This window comes from Octopus sinensis, linkage group LG28, assembly GCF_006345805.1.
Source record: "Octopus sinensis linkage group LG28, ASM634580v1, whole genome shotgun sequence".
Classification (NCBI taxonomy): Eukaryota; Metazoa; Mollusca; class Cephalopoda; order Octopoda; family Octopodidae; genus Octopus; species Octopus sinensis.
This window is the reverse complement of record NC_043024.1, coordinates 6,240,920-6,266,552: the sequence shown is the minus strand read 5'-3', so window position 1 is coordinate 6,266,552 and position 25,633 is coordinate 6,240,920. Positions and strand designations below refer to the sequence as shown.

The following is a 25,633-nucleotide window of genomic DNA, read 5'->3' as shown; positions in this document are numbered from 1 at the left end:
CTAGTGCCGCCTGACTGCCCCTCGTGCCGGTGGCATGTAAAAAGCACCCACTACACTCTCGGAATGGTTGGCGTTAGGAAGGGCATCCAGCTGTAGAAACTCTGCCGGATCAAGATTGAAGCCTGGTGCAGCCATCTGGTTTGCCAGCCCTCAGTCATACGTCCAACCCATGCTAGCATGGAAAGCGGACGCTAAACGATGATGATGATGATGGTGATGAAGAGTGCAGCAAAGCCCCTCCCAGATTTACCAGACAAAATATTACATCATAACTTTCTGTCAATATATATTTTCTTTTATATCTATTCTCAACATCTTCCTAACTATTTCTGTGACAAACTAGAATCAATATTTTTTTTACAACTTATTCATATGTCACATGACTAGAATAAATATATTCAGCAGTTTGACCTTTTGCTCACTGGATAACATTTAACGCTTACAAGAGTTGACTGGAATTTATGAAGTGGCAGTAAATGTGTTCTGATTTCTTTGACTTTTTTGTGGTGGGTCTGGGATTTTTGTTTCTTTTTTTTTTCTCCATAGGCGCAGGAGTGGCTGTGTGGTAAGAAGCTTGCTTACCAACCACATGGTTCCGGGTTCAATCCCACTGCATGGCACCTTGGGCAAGTGTCTTCTACTATAGCCTCGGGTCGACCAAAGCCTTGTGAGTGGATTTGGTAGATGGAAACTGAAAGAAGCCCGTCGTATATATGTATATGTATATATATGTATGTGTGTTTGTGTGTCTGTGTTTATCCCCCTAGCATTGCTTGACAACCGATGCTGGTGTGTTTATGTCCCTGTCACTTAGTGGTTCGGCAAAAAGAGACCAATAGAATAAGTACTAGGCTTACAAAGAATAAGTCCCAGGTTCGATTTGCTCGACTAAAGGCGCTGCTCCAGCATGGCTGCAGTCAAATGACTGAAACAAGTAAAAGAGAGAGTAAAAGAGAGTAAAGAATAACTTGATCTTTTTTTCTTTACTTTTGATGTGGTTTTTTTCTTTCTTTCTTATGGATATTCTTTTACTCTTTTACTTGTTTCAGTCATTTGACTGTGGCCATGCTGGAGCATTGCCTTTAGTTAAACGTATCGACCACAGGACTTATTCTTTGCAAGCCTCACGCTTATTCTATCCATCTCTTTTGCCACACTGCTAAGTTACAGGGACATAAACACACCAACATCGGTTGTCAAGCAATGGTGAGGGGACAAACACAGACACACAAATACGTACATACATACATATATATATATATATAATATATACACACACACGCTCACATACGTATATAAATATATATAGATATATATATATATATATATATATATATAAACAGGTTTGGCCAAAAGTCACCTGACAGTAAATCAAAACCGTTTAATTCCAAGATTTATTTATGTTTAACAACTGAATGAATTTAATAAAAGCATCTCAATATGAAACATCATAAAACTGTTTTATTTCAATCATTAGACTGTGGCAGTACTCTATGTATATATGTGTATATATATGTGTGTGTGTGTATGTATACATAATATAGATATATAGGTATATATACAGACACACACACACCCCGGATGTGTCTATAATTGGTTCACACTTGTTAAGAAACAACAGTGCAACCCTTGGTAGTCATGGTGATTAGTCTCTTGAGTATGTCTATTAACAGCAGCAGCAGCAGCAGTAGTAGATGCTTGGTGGTGGGGTAGGGTGCGATGGTGGGGGACTGATATTAATGTTGGTGGTGGTGTTGGTGGTGGTGGTGATAGCGGTGGATGAGGTGTGTGTGTGCAGGAGTGTGGCATTGCAGGATGCAGTAATGATGCTTTCTGATGAAGTATACATCTGCTGATAGTAATATAGTGTTGATGTTGGTGGTGCTGCTGCTACTGATGTTGATGGTGATATTGTTGTTGTTATTGGGGGGGGGTACGATTATTGTGGTGGTGGTCGTCGTGGGGTGTGATAGTGGAGATCATGGTGATGGTGGCGAAGGTGGCAATGATGGTGGTGGTGGTGGTGGTGGTGGTGGTAGTGGTAGTGACAGTGATGGTGGTGGTAGCGGTAGTAATGATGATGGTGGTGAGGTTGGTGGCAAGCGGGGATGGTGGTGTCTGTACAGTGTGGAGTGATATGACTGTCACAAAGCAGTCTTGGTAGAATTGTGGTATAGCCACCTGCTAGACATAGTAACCAGAAATACCTCCCGAATTATAACCTAAGACCTTAAACATCTTTCTAAAAGAAATATGAGACAGGATGGTCGTGGCTTGATAGCACTGATCATAGCTTTGCTCAATCAGCGCTAAACAGCAACAACAACAACAACAGCAACAACAATAACAATAACAAGAGCTAAACTAAATGACTTGTGATGTTCATGCAGGTAGATATAATGAAGTGAACCACAAATTAATGCTAATTATATCTCTAGCTATCTATCTCTTGTATACGTGTGTGTATATATATATATATATATATATATATATATATATATATATATATATATATTATATATACGTATATGTATATATATTATATTTTACATCAGGTAATGCTATATAATGCTGACAATCTATCTATCAATCTCTTATATATAATATATATATATATATAATATATATAATATATATATATACATGGGTGTGCTAGATGTGTGCTATACACTCAATACATCAACGACTGTATATCTATCTATGTGTTTGTGTGTGTTTATGTGTGTACCTGTATGTGCATATGTGTGCATGCGCACATGCACTACTATACAGAGAGGGACATGTTTATGTATATATATATACATAATAATGAAGGGTGAAATTAATTAATTTGGAAAAATTATCAATTACACCAAGTAGTCTTCGGCATGTAAAAGCCTCATTCGAGGAAAATTTAAGTAATACTAAGCAATAAGGGTTTAGCAACGAGTTGCCTTACCACCTACCGAATTTAGAAATAGCAGTCAAAGGGTTCTAGCTATTTCTTCTACTAAAAAGGGAGATCTCAGTAAAAACAGCATTTGGAAGGCAGACACAAACAGGTAAGAGAGAATGAATTGACTGCAATCTATCATACATTTTTTTAGTTATCCACCCGACGTACGTTTCGAAATCAAGTTTTTAGGAAAGCATAAGAATTAAATATTAAATATTAAATAATTCTATCTTACCGAAACTTCTTTTCTCTCTCAGCTAGAATACTATAATCATAAATGATTATATATTGAATTTTGAGATACCAGAAGGCCAACTCAACTCAGTATCAGAGCGAGCTAGAATCCGCAACTGGTATCACCGAATTCAATTTGTGAATGAAACGATTGTGTCAACAGCCCCTCCCACCCGCGTGTAGCCAAAACAAGATGCTGTGGTCATCTACTGAGATAAAATATGGTTATCCGTAATAATGAAGGTGAAATTAATTAATTTGGAAAAATTATCAATTACACCAAGTAGTCTTCGGCATGTAAAAGCCTCATTCGAGGAAAATTTAAGTAATACTAAGCAATAAGGGTTTACAAACGAGTTGCCTTACCACATACCGAATTTAGAAATAGCAGTCAAAGGGTTATAGCTATTTCTTCTACTAAAAAGGGAGATCTCAGTAAAAACAGCATTTGGAAGGCAGACACAAACAGGTAAGAGAGAATGAATTGACTGCAATCTATCATACATTTTTTTAGTTATCCACGGACGTACGTTTCGAAATCAAGTTTTTAGGAAAGCATAAGAATTAAATATTAATATTAAATAATTCTATCTTACCGAAACTTCTTTTCTCTTCAGCGTAGAATACTATAATCATAAATGATTATATATTGAATTTTGAGATACCAGAAGGCACCAACTCAACTCAGTATCAGAGCGAGCTAGAATCCGCAACTGGTATCACCGAATTCAATTTGTGAATGAAACGATTGTGTCAACAGCCCCTTCCACCCGCGTGTAGCCAAAACAAGATGCTGTGGTCATCTACTGAGATAAAATATGGTTTCCGTAATAATGAAGGGTGCAAATTAATTAATTTGGAAAAATTATCAATTACACCAAGTAGTCTTCGGCATGTAAAAGCCTCATTCGAGGAAAATTTAAGTAATACTAAGCATAAGGTTTACAAACGAGTTGCCTTACCACATACCGAATTTAGAAATAGCAGTCAAAGGGTTATAGCTATTTCTTCTACTAAAAAGGGAGATCTCAGTAAAAACAGCATTTGGAAGGGCAGACACAAACAGGTAAGAGAGGAATGAATTGACTGCAATCTATCATACATTTTTTTAGTTATCCACGGACGTACGTTTCGAAATCAAGTTTTTAGGAAAGCATAAGAATTAAATATAAATATTAAATAATTCTATCTTACCGAACTTCTTTTCTCTTCAGCGTAGAATACTATAATCATAAATGATTATATATTGAATTTTGAGATACCAGAAGGCACCAACTCAACTCAGTATCAGAGCGAGCTAGAATCCGCAACTGGTATCAACCGAATTCAATTTGTGAATGAAACGATTGTGTCAAACAGCCCCTTCCACCCGCGTGTAGCCAAAACAAGATGCTGTGGTCATCTACTGAGATAAAATATGGTTATCCGTAATAATGCAGGTGAATTAATTAATTTGGAAAAATTATCAATTACACCAAGTAGTCTTCGCATGTAAAAGCCTCATTCGAGGAAATTTAAGTAATACTAAGCAATAAGGGTTTAGCAACGAGTTGCCTTACCACATATACCGATTTAGAAATAGCAGTCAAAGGTTATAGCTATTTCTTCTACTAAAAAGGGAGATCTCAGTAAAAACATGTGGTATGTGGTAAGGCAACTCGTTGCTAAACCCTTATTGCTTAGTATTACTTAAATTTCCTCGAATGAGGCTTTTACATGCCGAAGACTACTTGGTGTAATTGATAATTTTTCCAAATTAATAATTTCACCCTTCATTATTACGGATAACCATATTTTATCTCAGTAGATGACCACAGCATCTTGTTTTGGCTACACGCGGGTGGGAAGGGGCTGTTGACACAATCGTTTCATTCACAAATTGAATTCGTTGATACCAGTTGCGGATTCTAGCTCGCTCTGATACTGAGTTGAGTTGGTGCCTTCTGGTATCTCAAAATTCATATATAATCATTTATGATTATAGTATTCTACGCTGAAGAGAAAGAAGTTCGGTAAGATAGAATTATTTAATATTTAATATTTAATTCTTATGCTTTCCTAAAAACTTGATTTCGAAACGTACGTCCGTGGATAACTAAAAAATGTATGATAGATTGCAGTCAATTCATTCTCTCTTACCTGTTGTGTCTGCCTTCTAAATGCTGTTTTTACTGAGATCTCCCTTTTTAGTAGAAGAAATAGCTATAACCCTTTGACTGTATTTCTAATTCGGTATGTGGTAAGGCAATCGTTGCTAAACCCTTATTGCTTAGTATATATATATACATATACACATATATATATATATATATATATATACATATACACCATATTATATATATATATATATATATATAATATATCCACATGTACATACATACACATACATGCACATCATACATACTCATAAATCCATCTATCCATCCATCCATACATACATACATGCACATATGTGAGCAAATATATACCAAAAATAGTTCTCAAATACCAGAAGTAGATTAAAATATGGTGATTTATTACAACTAAAAAATGCTTACAACTGTTATTCAATGAATTTCTGTCTGATGATCAGAAACATGAAACACTGGGTGACAGTTTTAAAAGCTTTCTAGCTTCATTGAAACTCTGTCTGCCAGAACACTTTATTGTACAATTTACCATGTAGATAATTACTCGTGGATGATTAGCAACTGGCTATTGCTTTACTATGCATTGGCGTCTCTGAGTAATTATATATATTAAAAAAAAAAAACAGAAAAGTTCTGTCTCTTATGAAGAGACAGTTTCATGTTGATGGAAATAACGCCAGCAGTTTGTTTTTTTAACAACAGCTTGTGATTTAACTGAAAGTAATGATGTGGCTCAGCGGAAGCAGTGTGTGTGTGTGTGTGTGTGTGTGTGTGTGTGCACATGCATGTGCGTGTGTGTGGTTGCTTGTTTTTGCATGCGTGTATGTGTGAGTGTGTGTATATATATATATATATAATATATATATATACATACATACACACATACACACATACAACACACATATTCATATATATATAGCTCTATAGACAACTTGATGTGCATGTGTATATGTGTATTTGAGTGTGTGTGTGTGTGTGTGTGTGCAGGTGGGCATGTTGCGTGGGTAGATGTACATTTCAGTTTCTAAGTGGGTATATATATTTCAGTGTATGAATCAGTATTTAGGTGTGTATGTGTGCATTTCTGTGTGTAGTTATACTTTTGGAAGTGCATTGTGACCAGCGATGTATAACAACATCTAATTGTTTGGTTGATGTGTGTGTGTGTTGTGTGTCAGAGTACACACTCTGTGATTGTTTAATTTCTTTCTATTTTCCTTCACTTTTCTTCCGATCAACCATGTGATTTACTTGTCTGACTTCATATATTGTTTAATTCTTCATCTACTTTTTACCATATAATCTTCTTCACTCTCCTTCATGTTCTTTGTATAGTATTTTGTAGTATTACTTCAAATTTTAAAAAAAATACCATTCGATATGTAATACAAAATTCATATTTTATATCTCTGAAGAGCAGAAGAGTTGTCTATAAATGCTTATCAGTATAGGATTTCATTATAGGGACAAAACTTCTGTGAAACGAGCCTAAGATGCTTTAAAAACTTAATTCAAAACTTTTAAACTGTCATATACATTATATATTTATACTTATACATATTTATATATATTTTTATAAATATTTATATATTTTTAATACAACAATTATTTTACACACGTATATATCTTTCTGAAGAATTCTCTAATATTGATTTCCTGATATTAATAAACATATATTATAAAAAATATATATGTATGTATGTATGTATGTAGGTATGTAGGTATTATGTATGTATGTATGTATGTATGTATGTATGTATGTATACACTCACACACACACACACTCATACACACACTCACACACAGACACTCACACACACACACACACACAAACACACACATATATATATCATCATCATCAACAGTTAACGTCTGTTGTCCATGCTGACATGGGTTCGGCAGTTTGACTGGGCTGGCATGTCGGAAGGCTGCGCCAAGATCCAGTCTGATTTGGCATGGTTTTCTACGGCTGGATGCCCTTCCTAATGACAACCACTCTGAGAGTGTAATGGATACTTTTAGGTGCCACCAGCATGGGTGCTATTTGCATTACACCGGGATGTGATTATTTGCCACCAGCATGGGTGCCATATTGCGTGACACCAGAAACTGTCACAACTGCCATTTTGCTCAGCTTGATGGGTCTTCTTCTCAAGCACAACATTATGCCAAAGGTCTTGGTCATATATATGTATGTATATATATGCATATGTATATTTTCAGTCACCGGACTGCGACCATACTGGGACACCATCTTGAGGAATTTTAGTCAAAATAATTGACCCCGGTACTTAATTACTTTTTATCAGTTTCTTTTGTCAAACCACTAGGTTATGAGGACATAAAAACACCAACACTGTTTGTCAAGTGGCAGTGGGGAACAAACACAAATACACACACACAGACATATATTTGATGGGCTTCTTTCAGATTCTGTTGACCAAATCCACTCTCAAGGCTTTGGTTGGTCTGAGGTTATGGTAGAAGATACTTGCCCCAAGGTGCCACGCAATGAAACTGAACTTGGCAACATGAGATTTGGAAGTAAACTTCTTATCACAAAAAATATGTGGTGCTCCAGCATGACCACAACCACATGGCTGAAATGAGTAATAGAGTAAAATATATATATTGTGTGGTAAGAAGCTGGCTTCCCAACCACATGGTTCCAGGTTCAGTCCCACTGTGCGGGTCCTTGAGCAAGTGTCTTCTACTATAGCATCGGGCTAACCAAAGACGGAAACTGAAAGAAGCTCATTGTATATATATATATATATGTGTGTGTGTGTGTGTATGTGTGTGTGTGTATATATATATATATATATATATATATATATATATATATATGTATGTATGTATCTATGTATGTATGTATGTATGTATAAGTATGTATGTATTTATGTGTGTGTGTGTTTGTCCCCCTGCCATTGCTTGACGACTGATGTTGGTCTGTTTACGGCCCCGTAACTTAGCAGTTTGGCAAAAGAGATTGATAGAATAAGTACTAGGCTTACAAAGAATAAGTCCTGGCATTGATTTCTAGACTAACACCCATTAAGGTGGTACTCCAGCATGGCTACAGTCAAATGATTGAAACAAGTAAAAGAATATATATATATATATATATTAATTCCAAGAGAGTTAGAGGTTGTGAATCCAACCAACTAAGGGATAATATCTATCCAATCTACTGCTGGTGGAATACCCAATTATTAATACACAAGTGTTTTCTTTATTGCATTGCAATTACATTACCGAGTGTACTAAATGTGTGAGGGTAAAAAGTTATTTTACCATTAATTTATAGAGCAATACGAAAATGGAGGGGATCAATAGGTGGTAGTCATCAACTTTTAGACATTATATTATGTCAATTTATTTATTTATTTATTTATTTATTTATTTACTAAAATGACAATTATATATATATATTCAAAATGTGACCGTGTGTGTACCGTTGGCGATTTTTTTTCCTCCATTTTCCCTTCTTTGGATCTTTCCTTTTCCTATATTTCTGATGAAGAGCTCCGCTCGAAACGTTAAACCCTCCTTCTTTCCTTCTTTCCTGAGCATCCAATAACACTATACTTGTTCCACATCCTCGCGTTGTTGTGTTTCCTCTTTGTGTTTTCATGTTTGGATTAACTATATATATATATATATATACGTGCCAGATTCAACCATTTGCTTCTAAATGTATAAACAAACTCTACCACATGTATTGAGTACATTTTCTTCTTCCTTTTGTGAAATTCAGCCGCATACCTTTGTATTTTTATATTCATTTGTGTGTGTGTGTGTGTGTGTGTGTGTGTGTGTGTGTGTGTGTGTGTGTGTGTGTGTGTGTGTGTTTGTACAGTGATGACCTAGACGAATCCCAGATGTATTGTATCTGTTGTGTGTCTATATACCTGTATGTAGATACAGTTATCTACCTGTCTAATTAGATATATCACCTAACTCTGCCCCACTAGCTACCTGTCTCTCTCCCTCTCTCTCCCTCTCTTTCTTGCTTATACAGAATAAGTAAACATACACACACCCACATACATATGTAATATGCATATACATACATGTGAAATTTTCCGTATGGATGTATATTGTGTATACATGTATATAAGTGTATGTACATATGTATGTATATTTATATTTATGAATGTGTGTGTATATGTGTGTGTGTGTGTGTGCATGTGTGTATATATATTTGTATGTATCATATCGAATTGTTTATTTATATCCATAACATACACATAACATGTGTGTTTACTCAGATACATACACCCACAGCTCCACCACCACATACATGCATACACATGTATGCAAATACATATGTGTATGTATATATGCATACACACACACATACACACATGCTATTCGTTTACAGACACACACACACACACCTACAAACCCAACATAATCATAATTTCTTTGGGAAGAACGGAGCCAAAACTGTGGCTTATTTTACCAGGAGCATGTTTTCATTGACTGCAATGTAAGGCTTTAATGTAAATAGTTCTCTGTTTCGGCGGAAGGATATGACTTGTGTTTAGATGTGGTATGTATATATTAAGAGATGCATAGAAGATGTAATTTATGTTTAATATTTATACATACTTGTGTGTATGTATGTGTGTGTGTGTATATACATAAATATATATATATGTAAGTATGTATGTATGTGTGTGTATACATACATACATATATATAAATATATAGACACACACACACACACACACACACATATATATATATATATATGTATATATATATGTATGTATATATATATATATATATATATAATATATATATATATATATATATATATATATATATATATATATATATAATTCTAGCAAAAACTGTCCGATGAACGGCAACGGGAAACTCAGAGTAACAGGTTTTGTTGAATTTTCTGCTGCTTTAAATAAAGCATATTACTCTACCACTGGTATTTGAGTACTCTTTTTTCCACCTTGTGTTTACTCCGGTGTGTATATATATATAATATATATATATATATATATATATATATATATGTGTATGTATATATATATATAATGGTTTTTGGCTGTGTTCAGGATAGCATATTGGTAGTAATAAGTTTAGTCAGAAGAAAGGACGGTGTAGTTCCTTAGTTTATTCATTATACAAGGTTGACTTTGCCTTTCATCCTTTCAGGCTTGGTATATTACGTACCAGTTGCGTACTGGGGTCAATCTAATCGACTGACCCCCTCCCGCAAAATTTCAGGCCTTGGGCTTTGAGTAGAAAAGATTATACAGGAACAGAAAATCTTCAAATTTTCCAAGGAAATGAAACAAAATGGAAAGAAATAAAATAAGATAAATATTTATAGGTGCAGTTACCTCCTTTGACAGTGGTTTTACACAAGCTCCCACTTGATGGCACTTGAGTGGTGAGATTCTAACATGAGGCCTTGCGACTTCCTCTTTTGACATCTAGATGTCGGAGAGCAAGGACATGGTCCAGCTAGCTGGCTCTCTTACAACATGCAGTGACCAGCAGACATGAGGTAACTCACAGAAGAAGATAATGGCTTCCATGCACCAATCTCTTTCCATTTATTATTCAACTTATATGTATGTGTGTGAGGCCAACATTAAAGGTATTAAGAGTTACAGCCTTGTTCTATGTATATCTATATAGGCTTTAAATCAAACTATGGATAGTTTATCCTGTTCATGCTATATTGTTAGGATTATCCTGGCGTTTGAGTTAAAAATTATTTCCTTATCCGTATCTTTCAATACATCTCAGTGCTTCAAAAGCAAACTTTGCTGACTTTCAATGTAAGTTGAATTTAACTATTGAACCAATAATTGTCTTTTAGAAGTTTGGTTCCAGCCAGCCGAGATGAAACCAAAAGTTATTTCCAGACGTTTATTTCATATGCTTGTAGTTAAGCTCAGAAAGCCTGCAGGAAATGCTTAGATCTTGGCATCGGGCATCAAGGGCAGAGCATGTATATAGTTATATGTGAGGAATTTAAACTTTGGATCATAGACATAAAACCAAAAATTAGTTGCTTGTAATTTTACTTTGGTTTCCTAAATACTGTCATAGAAATTATATCACATCAAATTATTTCTGGTAAAATATTGTGTTATTGATTCCGCAACTGGTGGAATTTAGAGAACTGCTTAAAATACATGGTCAGTTATGTTAGATATTTGCCAGGAGATCTACAAACAAGTCTGACATATAGCTTATAGTGCTAACCATCCAAGCCAAGAAGTTTTGCCCTCATGCAACCAACCATCGTTTATTATATAACCTAGTATATATAAATCACAGTATGTGTGAGTATATTGGCCAACGCATACATTTCCGTAATTCTCAACCAATCTTCACCAAACTTTACACACATTCCTTATGTCCCAAGAACTGTTATGCACTATAACATTTTGCCCAGAGGTCCTGCATAAAGGGACGGTAATTTACAAGGGTTTCTTTCTAATTTGTTGTCTGTACATAGTTTTTTGTATGTAGGGGCTTCTATAGGGTCGTATATTGGCATTAGAGAATATTTTTTAGTAGTTTTCACATTTTTTTTATTTATTATTTATTTATGTGTTGTAATTGTGTATTATTTCTTGGTTAGAGAATATTATAAAAGTGAAAGGATTTTGTCTATTCATTTATTTCAACTGTCCACCAGCAATGGTGATTAAAATTGACCAGGAACAATGTACGTGATGAATATCCAATACCAAACAATCTTAATCTCCATATTTAAACTGCATTAAACTTTAGCAAGCTTACCTTTACCTGTTCTGAGTTATTTGAAAGGTGATGTTCCCTTCCCTCTCTTCTGATTGTTGATACCTTTTTTTTTTACCTTTGATACCATTGTTTCACTTCAAGGATGCTTCTTTACCCATCTATTATGATATTTTGAACATGACATCTTTTCACTGCGAACTGCTGAAGATTCAAAGCATGATACCAATAGTAATTGGTGCACTTGGAAGTACCAGCCCTCAACTAGCAACATGGCTAAAAGAGACTGGTTCAAGTGTGAAAGTATAACACTTACAAAAAAATCAGCATTGCTTGGAACTGCAGCAATTCTTCACAGATTACTTGAAGCATGACCAGTAAACAAGTGTCACCTTAGTCTGCTGGTCGCGGACAGCTGACACTTTCCATCATACCCAGCAAAACAAACTGTGAGTCTTCATCACATAATAATAATAATCAGGTGTACTGCTGAATTTTGAAAAGAATATCAGTGTACCACAAGTGAAAAAGGGTTGTGGAGCAATCAGGTCTAAGGGCCTGATTCTAATCTTTGTTGTGGCCGGCTGTCAATAAGTAAATATTATTGGATGCAGTGCATTGGTGTACTCAGTGGCCTTTATTGTTGTTAAGGTGGCTCTGTATATAACCACAGTCACTTGGCATCATTCATCTGGGGCATGGTTGGACAGACTGACAAGGCAGTAAAAGCAGGCAGTCCAGATACGATTATCAAGATCACGGAAACACACGAAACTTTAGGCCCTGTCATCATCATCATCATCATCATCATTTAACGTCCACTTTCAATGCTAGCATGGGTTGGACGTTTTGACTGAGGTTTGGCGAACCAGATGGCCGCAGCTTTCTACAGCTGGATGCCCTTTCTAATGCCAACCACTCTGAGAGTGTAGTGGGTGCTTTTATGTGCCACCGACATATAGGGCCAGTCAGGCGGTACTAGCAACGGCCACGCTCAAATGGTGTTTTTTTACATGCCACATGCACAGGAGCCAGTCCAGCGGCACTGGCAACGACCTCGCTCGAATGTTCTTTTGGTTTTTTTTAGAGATACACTAGGTAATTCCTTAGAGACATAAGGACACAATAGTCACGACTAGTATGCTTTTGATAACCGGTCTACTGGATCAAGGCTGACCTATTGCTAAAGAAGCAACAACAATAACAACAACAATGGAAGGGTTCGAATAGAAATTAACAGCTCAAAATGGTACAAATGAATCCAAAAGACAGAAAAAACATCAACAATGACATCATCATCATCATCATCATCATCATCATCAAACAACAACTATCTAACATTTATAATAATGGTCCTGGCACCAGTTTGGCTGCAGAAAGTTACAGGAAGGAAGAAAGGAAAGGAAGTCCAAGTACAACTTGTAACTCCTTTTAAATACTGGCGTTTACTTTGAGATTTATAATAGTAATAACAACAGTAGTAGTAATGATGGTGGTGATGGTGGTGGTGGTGGTGGTGATGGTGGTCGTGGTGATGGTGGTCGTGGTGGTGGTAATGATGATGATGGTGGTGGTAGTGGTGGTGGTGGTAGTGGTGGTGGTGGTGGTGGTGTGGTGGTGGTGGTGGTGGTGGTGGTGGTGGTGGTGGTGGTGGTGGTGGTGGTTGTGGTTTATTTATTGACCACAATGGGTTTACAGCAAGAAAAACATTATGGACAGTACAGGACAAAACATTGAATGTGTGTGTGTGTGTGTGTAGCAGCAGCAGTGGTAGAGGTGGTGGTGGTGGTGGTGGCAGCATCAGCATCAGCAGCAGCAGCAGTAGTAGTAATGGTAGTAGTAGCTGTAGCAGTAGTAGTAGTAGTGGCAGGTCACTCCTCATCCACAGCCACTGGTCCTCTGTATCTGTCTTGACGTTTACATGTCTTGCAAACTGACCACCAGAGTAGGATAGTTAACAAAGGGATCCGTGAATGGTTGAGAACTCCTGCACTTGACAGAATAGTACTGCCTATTCTGCCTCTTGCCTGAGGTGGGTGATGGGGTGACTTTTAGGATGGACTCAGCCAATAGTTGTATTCATCCTACAAGCGACAAGAGCTGTTCAACAAAACTCCAAAAGGTCAGCAATCACTTGGCCACTGCCCAAGTGATTGCAGGATGGTTTGCTCTGTGTGGATTTCAAACAGCCCAACTTGGTTCCATATCCATCCTTGGAAAGTGCCATTCTGTAGGCCAGACCAGGCCAAGCCAAGCCAGACTAGGGATTTCTAGAAGTCATCTTTAGAAGTCTCTGGTCCAAAAGTCCTGCAAAACTGACCAGTTATTTCATCCTCATCAACACTTAGAATTTCCCTGTGAACATCATTGCTTTTACCCACCAAATAATAATAATCCTTTCTACAAGAAGAAATCTTGACTGGACAGGACCCTTCAGATGTTAGGATCCCAGGGCCGCAATCTTACTTTGAGTTATTATTGATTCCTGATTTTCACATAAGTTCACACGGTTAGCCCTACACTACATTGACAGACTGTTTCGAATTCTGACATAAGGCCAAAAATTTCAAGGGGCAGAGAAGCCAATTAAATCAACCCAAAGACTCAACTGTCAACAAATAAATACTATAGGGCCCAGTGTATTGATTTACCCAGGGGTGAGGGGCTTTGTTGTTGCTAAGACAGCTCTGTATATAACTACAAAGATTTGACATCATTCATCTAGGACAGAGGTTCTCAGCCATCTTTTATCTGTGGGCCCCCTTTAATTACTATTTTATTCTGTTGGACCCACATAGCCAGTCAATGTTTAGAGCTAGCTTTATAGATACTTCTTTTAGGAAGACTCTCTTTTTTACCCCCCCCCCACACCATAAAATTTTTTTTTTAATTATTGCACATTCGTGGAATATTGATTTCCTACCATGTCTTATAATAATAATAAGAACTCCCTTTTTACATGTGACTGTGGCCAAGCTGGAGCATCGCTTTTAGTCAAGCAAATCGACCCCAGGACTTTGTAAGCCTAATGTTAATTCTATCGGTCTCTTTTGCCGAACTGTTAAGTTACGGGGATGTAAACACACCAGCATCGGTTGTCAAGTGATGTTGGGTGGACAAACACAGACATACAAACATATACATACACATACATATATATATATATATATACATATATGCGACGGGCTTCTTTCAGTTTCCGTCTACCAAATCTACTCACAAGGCTTTGGTTGGCTCGAGGCTATATTAGAAGACACTTGTCCAAGTTGCCACGCAGTGGGACTGAACCCGGAACCATGTGGTTCGTAAGCAAGCTACTTACCATAAAAATTAGGAATTTCTATTAAATAAACTTCCTTTCTGTATTCTGTAGATTCACGTCCCAAGGTTAGGTAAATTTCATAGAGTTAGGCAATTAAGGCCTTAACATTAACAAACTGGGACAGGAATATACATAATAGAGAAATGTTGAGAAATCAATTCTCCATCATGTGTAATATTTTTTTTAAATTTTATTGGTGGGTGAGTGGGTTTTTTCCTTCTTTCAAAATTCCTCTTTTGTTTTCCACACATTAATTTGTGGAGGTTGAAATATGTAAAATTTTAGAGAAGGAAATTTCGCTATTTTTTGCAATACATACCAATGCATACAGCAAAAGCAAGATTTTTTTTCAAGGGCCCTTAAAATGCTATTGTGGATCCCCAATTTACTATTTTATCGTATGGACCCCCCCCCAAAAAAAAAAATCTTATATGGACCCTCAGGGGCCATGTGAACTCTCATTGAGAACCACTGATCTATGATATGCTTGGACAGACTAACAAGTCAGTAAAAGCAAGCAGTTCACATACAATTATTAAGAACGTCTGTCGTCTTAACCCTTTCATTACCAACCCGACTGAAACCGGCTCTGGCTCTGTAGTACAAATGTCTTGTTTTCATAAGTTTTGAATTAAAATCTTCCACCAAACCTTAGTCACAATTTATGTTCCTAACACTAGATGAATGATAACTAAGTTATTTTACTAAATTCTTTGTTATATTTAAAATAATTGAAAGAAACACAGAGCATCTGAAAATAAATATGGTAATGAAAGGGTTGATAAGGAAATACACTAGATTATATATACACAAGGTAATTCCTGATAGACGTAAGGACAGGATGGTCACGACTAGAGCGCCTTTGACAATGGGTATGCTGGATCGAGGCTGACCGACTATCAAAGAAGCATCAACAACAACATCAACAATGGAAGGGTTCGAATAGAACTTAACAGCACGAAATGGTAAATTCAAAAGGCATAGTCTTCTTTAGCTCCAGGTCTGACCTATTAGGGTAGACTTATGATCAAGGACGTTCCAACCATAGCCATCCCCATCTTTTTCAAATATATAAAGAAATTAGATCCACATTATCCGACGCGATTTCCTTTTTGTTAATCAAGACGTTATGGTATGCTTGATGGAAGATTTAGCTAGTATTTCTAGCAAGCGAATCGACTCTGAAGAGGCCCTGCAACTTCTTAACGGTGAGTTGTTTCGGTAAAAATATTACTTAAGTTTAAAGTTCACCAAACGGAATGAATTAATATGCCTTTTGATTAATTAAGAACTTAATTACCTGTTATTTGAGGGGTTGGTCGGAAGTGAATAGGGGATGTTGTTGAAGATGGGGCTGTATATAGGGGATGTTGTTGAGAGGGAAGTGAAAGCAGGGGTTTTGATTTAAGGAAATGAAGTCATGTGCCAACAGCGGGGTACCAACTCGTCATTTTGAAACTCGCCCACGGAATTCAAAGATCACAAACAACGGCGATTCTGGGTCCTCCCCATATTTTATTTTATGTTACTTTTATTTTAATTTATTTTATTTCTCACCCAACGACAGCATCACTGTTGTCAAATGCAAGAATTATTAATTGGGGCCGAGAAAAACCCCGCCAACTGTGATGAAGCTGGCGCCAAATTCTGTTTTCGTTTCGAAATAAACATAAGAAATAAACATAGGAATTCACACACACAAACACGTAAGAGCAAGAATATATAGACTAATGTCCCCCACACATACACATGGACAAACAGACACACACACACACAAACACTCACACACACATATTACATTATATGTATACGTATAAGTATAGGCATCCACAAAGATTCCCATATCTATCTATGAATCTATCGGTTTTATACACACACGCAGGGGAAGTTACATGCATGAATATACACATACGTACACACATATACGTGTGAGAATGTGGTAGATGGATAGATAGATAAATAGATAGATAGATAGATAGATAGATAGATAGATAGATAGATAGATAGATAGATAGATAGATAGATAGATAGATAGATAGATAGATAGATAGATTGGTAGATAAATAGATAGGTAGATAGATAGATAAGTTTCTTTATTGGCCACACAGGGCTTGGTAGATAGATAGATTGGTAGATAGATAGATAGACAGATAGATAGATTGATATATGGATAGATAGATAGATAGATTGATATACAGATAGATAGATAGATAAATAGATAGATAGACAGACAGATAGATAGATAGATAGATAGATAGATAGATAGATAGATAGATAGATAAATAGATAGATAGATAAAGAGAGAGAGATAGGTAGGTAGGTGTTCAAATGTTTGCCCTACATCACAAAACTTGTGATGATTGACCGAATCGTGTTTTCATCTGATTACCGCTGACGACCATTACAGATGAAAAGAAGAGTGAATGCACAGACCGAACCAATTCCATCAGTAATTATGGCACTTGAAAGCACACACACACACACATATACACACACACATATACACGGGCACTCACAAATACCCCTTGTGATCCTTCAAGCAATAAAAGATGACAGACCGCACGTAGCTATTGAGTTTGAATAGTCACAGAATAATTTGCTTCGAATGAATATTTGTCATACATACATACATACACACATGCATACATGTATGTATGTGTATGTATGTATGTGTGTATATATATATATATATATATACATATATATATATACACATAAGTATATATACATATATGTATATATATTATCATCTTCATCATCGTTTAACGTCCATTTTCCATGCTGGCATGGGTTGGATGGTTCAACTGGGGTCTGGGAAGCCAGGAGGCTGCACCTGGCCCCAATCTGACCTGGCAGTATTTCTACAGCTGGATGCCCTTCCTAACGCCAACCACTCCAAGAGAGTAGTGGGAGCTTTTTACATGTCACAATCAGATGCCGCAATTAGGAGGCCAAATGTTCTTAATAATTGTATATATATATCTATATATATATGTATGTATGTATATATGTATGTATATACATACATTCAAAATGTGACCGCGTGTGTACCGTTGGCGATTTTTTTCCTTTGTCTTCCTTCTCTGGATCTTTCCTTCTATGTTTCTGACGAAGAGCTCCGCTCGAAACGTTAAACCCTCCTTCTTTCCTTCTTTCCTGAGCGTCCAATAATACTATATTTGTTCCACGTCCTCGCGTTGTTGTGTTTTTTTGTGCTTTCATGTTTGGATTAACTTTACATACATATATATATATTACAGAGATGTACTTGCATAGCAAGTGACCTGATCTGAGATTGTGTGCTGGAACGAAAACAATTGCAGCGCGGAAGGTGTTTATAAGCCATTTAAGAAACGGACAAAATCCGTTAGATTCACTTCAACATTTAAGTTTAATTTGTCAAAATATTTTCGTCGCTTTGTGACCACGACCTGTTCACTGACAAAATTCCATGCTGTTGTATATATATATTTGTTTCGTTAGTCCTTTCAATTAACGATCTTAAGCATGCAATGAACAAAATAAACAAATTCATCCTATTATAAATTATAAATTCATCCTATTATAAAAATCAAGGAAAACCTTAAATCAAAGAGTGGATTCAAAATACAATTATTTGTATTAATTGAATTATATTTCGTTTATAATTATTTGCAATATATATTTTGAATCCTCGATTTTTATAAGAGGATGAATTTATATTAAATTCATTTATTTTGTTTATTTTGTTCATTGCATTGATTGAAAGGACCAATGAAACAAATCCATTTTAAAGGTGTATCCTTTAACTAGTTTTGATCATATCCTTATTTCTGTTCTATTTTAATAAAACTGTCTGGCAAACGGGAATGTGAAACTCTGAGTAACAGCTCTTGTTATATTTCTGCTGCTTTTAAATAAAGTATATTACTCTACCTCTGGTATTTGAGTACTCTTTTTTTCCACCTTGTTTCACAATTATGTGCTTACTCCGGTATATATATATATATATATATATATATATATATATATATATATATATATATATTATATATATGCATACACTCATTTTATCTTTTACTCCAGTCATTTGACTGCAGCCATGCTAGGGTACTATCTTGAAGGGTTTTAGTCAAACAAATCAATCCTGGTAGTTATTTTTAAGTCTAGTACTTATTCTATCAGTACTTTTGTTGAACTGCTAAGATAAAAATTAAAAATGTCCCCCCAGAAGTAGAGGTAGGCTGGATTGTAGCCACACTTCTATACAAGAGGGAGGACAAGATATAATTGATCGAAATTGCAAGAGACGGGCCTACAATTCCAGTCTGTTATATATTTTGAGTATTGTTATCGCTAGCGATATCAAGATATAACTTTGTATTTTGTATTTCATGTGTAGATGTATATATATAGATGTACATGTAATATGTACACATATATATACACATATATACAGGCACTAGCACTATGACCCAGCAACGACGGGTCATAATGCTAGTATATATATAAAAGCATTAACAATCAGACAGCAAACACATACGTGAGGGATGAGAGTCGAGAATGAGCTTAATTTTAAAATATATAAATGCATGAATGTAATTCTTTTCCCAAATAAACTGCACTTAATATTTGAGGCTCTGATGAAGTTATGTGGTGTTACTCAGGCCCTCACCTATGAGCCCACTGCACTTCTGGCAGAAACAACTGTAAGCTAATGAAGTTCATTTATTCCTTTGTCATCTCATTTTCTTCTACAATATACAGGTTGTGTAAGAGATTTGAGGACAGATTTATGTTTATAAAAAACAGATAGATAATAACAAATAATAACTTTATTTATCAAAAAATTATATGAAGATAAAAATAAACCTTCTTTTCTATAATGTTATTCAATAAAGTCACCTTCAGCTTCAACAACTGCTTCTATATGAGATCTAAATCCTCTACATGTTCAAATCAAGTGGTCCTGGTTCATTTTGGACATTACTCTGACTATGGCAGCTTTCAAAGAATCTTTAGTGTTATGGGTGTGTCCATTGACCTCTCTCTCTCATTAACGCGCCACATGTAATAGTCCAATGATTTGAGATCTGGGGAATTAGGAGGCCAAATGTTAGGGGTTATGTGATCATGAAAATTTTCAGCCATCCATTCCTGTGTTATTAGAGCCATGTATGATAGTACAGTCTTACTGAAACATATATGGCCTTCCATTGCATACACTGTCTATCCAGGGCTCAACAATTATTTCCAGGACCTCAGTGAAGGCAGCAGAGTTAACTCTAAGGCCTTATGGAAAGAAGTAAGGAGGCATCACATGTCCTTCATTGCTGACAACCCCTAAAACCATGACTGTTGCAGGAAATTTTGTATGCATAACATTTAGAACTTCAGAAGGGTCTGCACATAGCCATCTGTCATTTCTTCTGTTAACTTTTTGATGTTGGTCGAAGTTTTTCTCTTCTTCTCCTGGATTATTCTGCTTGTTTAAGAGCCTTTTAGATCTGATGTAGTAATTTTCTTTTGCTTTTTCCGACAAAATGACCTTTTCTCATCATATAAGACTTATATTTGTCGTCTTCGTGGACAACATTTCTGACTGTTTCTTCTGACACATGGAGATCTTTTGCAATTGACCTCATGGACTTTCTGGGATTGTAATCAATGATCTGTTGAACTTGCTGGATAAATTCAGTTGTTCTGATGATTTCAGAGTGTTTAGAATGCTTTTTATGTTTTGACACTGGTGATAAATTTCTAATCTTCAGTCTCTAGCGCCTTATAAATTTTGTAAACAAAAGATCTGGCAATTTTAAAAATCGAGATATTTCTAAATCGCTATGCTCAGCCTTTATAACCACAATAACAGCATGCCTCTGCATTTCTTGAGTAAGCTGAGGATCTGCCATTATTATTTTCTGAAACAAAGATTATACAGAGTTAGCAAGAAATGCAGCAATGACCCCAAAAAGGTATGTCCTCAGATCCCTTATACACCCTGTAGATACAATATGAGTGCACAAACATTGATATATGTTGTGATGCTGTTTGTAGCCAAATGACTAATGTTTGTTGGTCAGTGGAACAGCTGTAGATCTGTTGGGCTCTTCATCTCACATGGATGTGGATGTGTGTATGCATGTGAAAGAGTATTTGTGTTCGAATGTTGTGTGTGTTGTGTGTGTGTGTTTGATTGTTTCTGGACTGTATGTTTATGTATGTGTTTTTGTATATGTGTGTTTTTATGTATGTCCGTGTATCTATGTACGTGTATCTGCATGTGTGTGTGTGTGTGTGTGTGTGTTTGAATGTATGTATGCATGTGTTTGAGTGTGTGTATGTATATGTGTGTATTTGTGTGGGTATATGTGTGGCTGCTTGTATTTGTATCTGTATGTGTATGTCTGTGAATGTGTATGTGTGTATATATGTGTTGTGTATGTGTGTATGTCTTATCTCCCCAGACAAAACTACTTCATTTTCTTAGTTTTTTGTTTTTTTTGTTTCTTGTGGTACTTCATGTAAATTCTTTTACCAATATAATGGAATTATAATGGTAAGTATTTCCTCTGCGTTTGTCAAGTACTTCTGACACATTCTTCTTTTATTCCATTACAGTTAAAAAGTTCGTTATCTCTAAATACTCAAACAGCATATTTTTGTCATTGTTGTTGTTGTAACCTGTTAATATTTGCCAATATCGAAGGGGATGATCCAGCAGAATTGTTAGCACACCAGCCAGATTCCTTAGTGGCATTTCTTCTATACTCTTTTACTCTTTTACTTGTTTCAATAATTTGACTGTGGCCATGCTGGAGCACTGCCTTTAGTCGAGCAAATCGACACCCAGGACTTATTCCTTGTAAGCCTAGTACTTATTCTATTGGTCTCTTTTGCCGAACCGCTAAGCTACAGGGATGTAAACACACCAGCATCGGTTGTCAAGTGAAGTTGGGGGGACAGACACAGACACACAAGCATACACACGCACACACACACACACACACACACACACACATACACATATATATATACATATATACGACAGGTTTCTTTTAGTTTCCATCTACCAAATCCACTCACAAGGTTGGCCCAAGGCAATAGTAGTAACATTTCATCCACTTTCACATTCTGTGTTCAAGTTTCACTGAGGTTGACTTTGCCTTTCATCCTTAAGGGAGTCGATAAAATAAGTACCAGTTACATACTGGGGTCAATGTAATCATCATATCCCCAACTGCTGGCCTTGTACCAAAATTGTTGTTGTTGATGATGATGATGATGATGCTGTTGTTGTTGCTATTGCTAAAAGGGGGTGAGCTGGCAGAATCGTTGGCACATCAGACGATATGTTTAACAGCATTTTCTCTGAATCTTGACATTATGAGTTCAAATCCTGATGAAGTCAACTTTGCCTTTCATCGTTTGGGGATTGATAAAATAAAATAGCAGTCAGGTATAGGGATTTGTGTAATTGAATTTCCCCTTCCCTCTCAAAATTGCTGGCCTTGTGCCAAAATTAGAGATATTTAGTATTGATGCTGTATATATACTACTACTACTACTACTACTACTACTACTACTACTACTACTACTACTATTACTACTACCACCACCACTACAACCACCACTACAACCACCACTACTACTACTACCACCACTACTACTACTACCACCACTACCACTACTACTATTACACACACTACTTCTACTACTACTACTACTACTACTACTACTACTATCATCACACCTCTACCGCCACTACCACCTCCACCACCACCACCACCACCACTACTACTACTACCACCATCACTACCACTTTTATTGCTACTACTACTATCCTCATTTCGTTGCAGATATCTGGAATTACTGTTTGCAAGATGTGTGCGGTGGATCATCAAAGACCCTGGTATGTGATGAGGGGTCCATCATCCTTATCTACAACGTCCAAAAGGCTACAAACAGTGCTTTTCAGAACCGATCGTTTCAAAACTTCCGAAACAGCTGTATGGGCCGGAAAGAGTGTCAGCTGAACAACATTTGCCCGGACAATAAAAGCATTCGACTAAAAGTCACCTATACTTGTGTCAAAGGTTAGGATGACCTTTACATTTCACTAATTCCAAATACAGAGAGAGGAGAGGAAAAGAGTGTAAGAGAGAGAGAAATAAAGAGAGGCAGAGAGAAAGAAATAAAAAGAGAGAGAGAGAGAAAGACCAAGAGAGTGTGAAAGATAAAGAGGGAGGGAGAGAGAAGTAATTATGTATGAATATGCTGTAGTATTATTTTCTCTTTCTTTGTATTTTCAGAAACCCAAAGAATAAAATCTTGCAGCCAAAGTGAACTCTCGAAACCAAAGGGCTTCATCCAGAATGAGAAATATCCTTCCATGTCTATCATTGGAGTTTGCCAATGGAAAATCCATGTTCCTCAGGAGTCTTTCATTATACTGCGTCTTCATGATGTCATGCTTCAGCAACCATCGAAAGGGGCTTGTGCAGTTGGCTTAAGGATAGTCACTGAGAGACCATGTGAAGGCCACAACTTCACCAGTGAAATTATTTGTAGAAGCAAACAGAGTTTTCAATCCAGATATTTTCTCGCCTGTGGTAATGTGACTGTGATGCAGGTCAGCAACACAGTAATGCACCGTTTTCGGTTTTGGATTTCTTATGAAGGTAACATGTTTCTCTTATTCTTTTCTGTTGAAGAGCATAGGCTCGAAATGTAAAAGACTTTTTCATTTTCCTGAGTGTCAAGCTAATACACCAGCTTGTTGTTCATACACCTGTTTTCATCTTTTGTTTTTCTATAAACTTCAACTATATGTATATATACATATACGTATATATATATCTATATATATAAAACTGTAGTTGTGTGAGTGTCTGTCCCCTTCGATTTAGATTCCTAACTACTCCCACATTTTGCGGTGCAGTTTAACCAAATTCGGGTATCTTATAGTCGTGATTCATTTCAAGCCCGTCTGAGTATTAGCGCGCGTCTACGATGAGTCTACGATTTTAAAAATAATTTAACATCATTTTTTATTCCATTTTAATGCATAATTTTTCGTGTGTCGATGGCGGCGGAGTTGGTGTCCATGGTCACACCTGCACCTGTTTGCTTCTCCCCCTTCTTCCCTCCCTCGTGAAGCTGTGGGGAAGGGAGTGTAAGGAAATCAACGTCGTAAAGCGTTGTCAAGGAGACCAGCGTTCTTTTAGAACAATGACTTCATGGCTTGAAGACACCAAAACAGAAATGGCTAAGAAAGCCCGAATTGGCATCTATAAGGGAAGTAACTCTCTAAAAATGCTTATATAGTTATTTCCCTTACAAACCCGAACAACGCCGGGCGATACTGCTAGTATATATATATATAATCAAAATAAGCAACAAGGATATCCAGAGCAACTCCATTTAATTGAACAATGCAATCATTACATCAATTTAAATGCTCTTGTTGTTTATTTTGATTTTAATTACCTTACTTTGAAATTGTATGGATAATACCGTACTAAGTTCTGGTGCCTCAACTTAAGTACCATATTAATCTGAATCTATCTATCTATCTATCTATAAATATATATATATTATACACAGACATGCAGAAGTAAATAGACACCTTTCATTTTTCAAAATCTTTTATTTGATATTATTTGATTGAAGGTGAGGTCTTATTCTAGCTGCTCGTCCATAATACTCAAACTTATGCAGGTATGCAACACACGTTCTTGGACTAACTTCTAGCTGTTTTGCAATATCAGAAACCTTTGAACTGGGTTTGTTTTCCACACTTCTCTTCAAACAGTGAAGCTTCCTTTCTGAGGGCCCAGGTCGGCTGGGATGAGAATCTGTTGATTCTTTTTCTTGGCTTTTGAATAGAACTATAATTCTATAAAAAATAGCAAGAGGAATTTGAAAATTTTCAGCAATTTTTCCCTGGCTAAGACCAGCGTCAGATTGCCCAACAATACGACCTCTTTGAAAATCTGACAGTTGTGCTGAATTTTTTGTACAAGGCATGGTTACTCTTTCACAAATGTTTAATATAATGGCACCTGGAATGGAAAAGAATAATTACATTGTAAATTCTACTCCACTGAAAACATATTAAGACGCTTAGATCAGAAATTTTGACAATTAAATGTGTCTATTTACTTCCTGTGTGTCTGTGTGTGTATTTGCTTTGAAGACATGAAATCATGTGTTGAAACAAACATTGTTATATTTCAGGTTGGTCTTTTTTTTTTGCCAAATAAACACATTCAGTATATATTGATTCTTCTA

General features: G+C 36.2%; 1 protein-coding gene across 1 annotated transcript in view; it reads left to right on the top strand.

The window, feature by feature from the left end:
* Positions 1-23,197: 23,197 nt before the first annotated feature.
* The window catches only part of LOC115225702, a 17,377-nt gene continuing 14,941 nt past the window's right edge, over positions 23,198-25,633 (top strand). The window contains exons 1-2 of the mRNA XM_029796626.2: positions 23,198-23,436; positions 23,653-24,021. Coding sequence (XP_029652486.1) covers positions 23,352-23,436; positions 23,653-24,021 — 454 coding nt within the window. The 5' untranslated portion in view covers positions 23,198-23,351. The remainder of the gene's footprint in view (positions 23,437-23,652; positions 24,022-25,633) is intronic.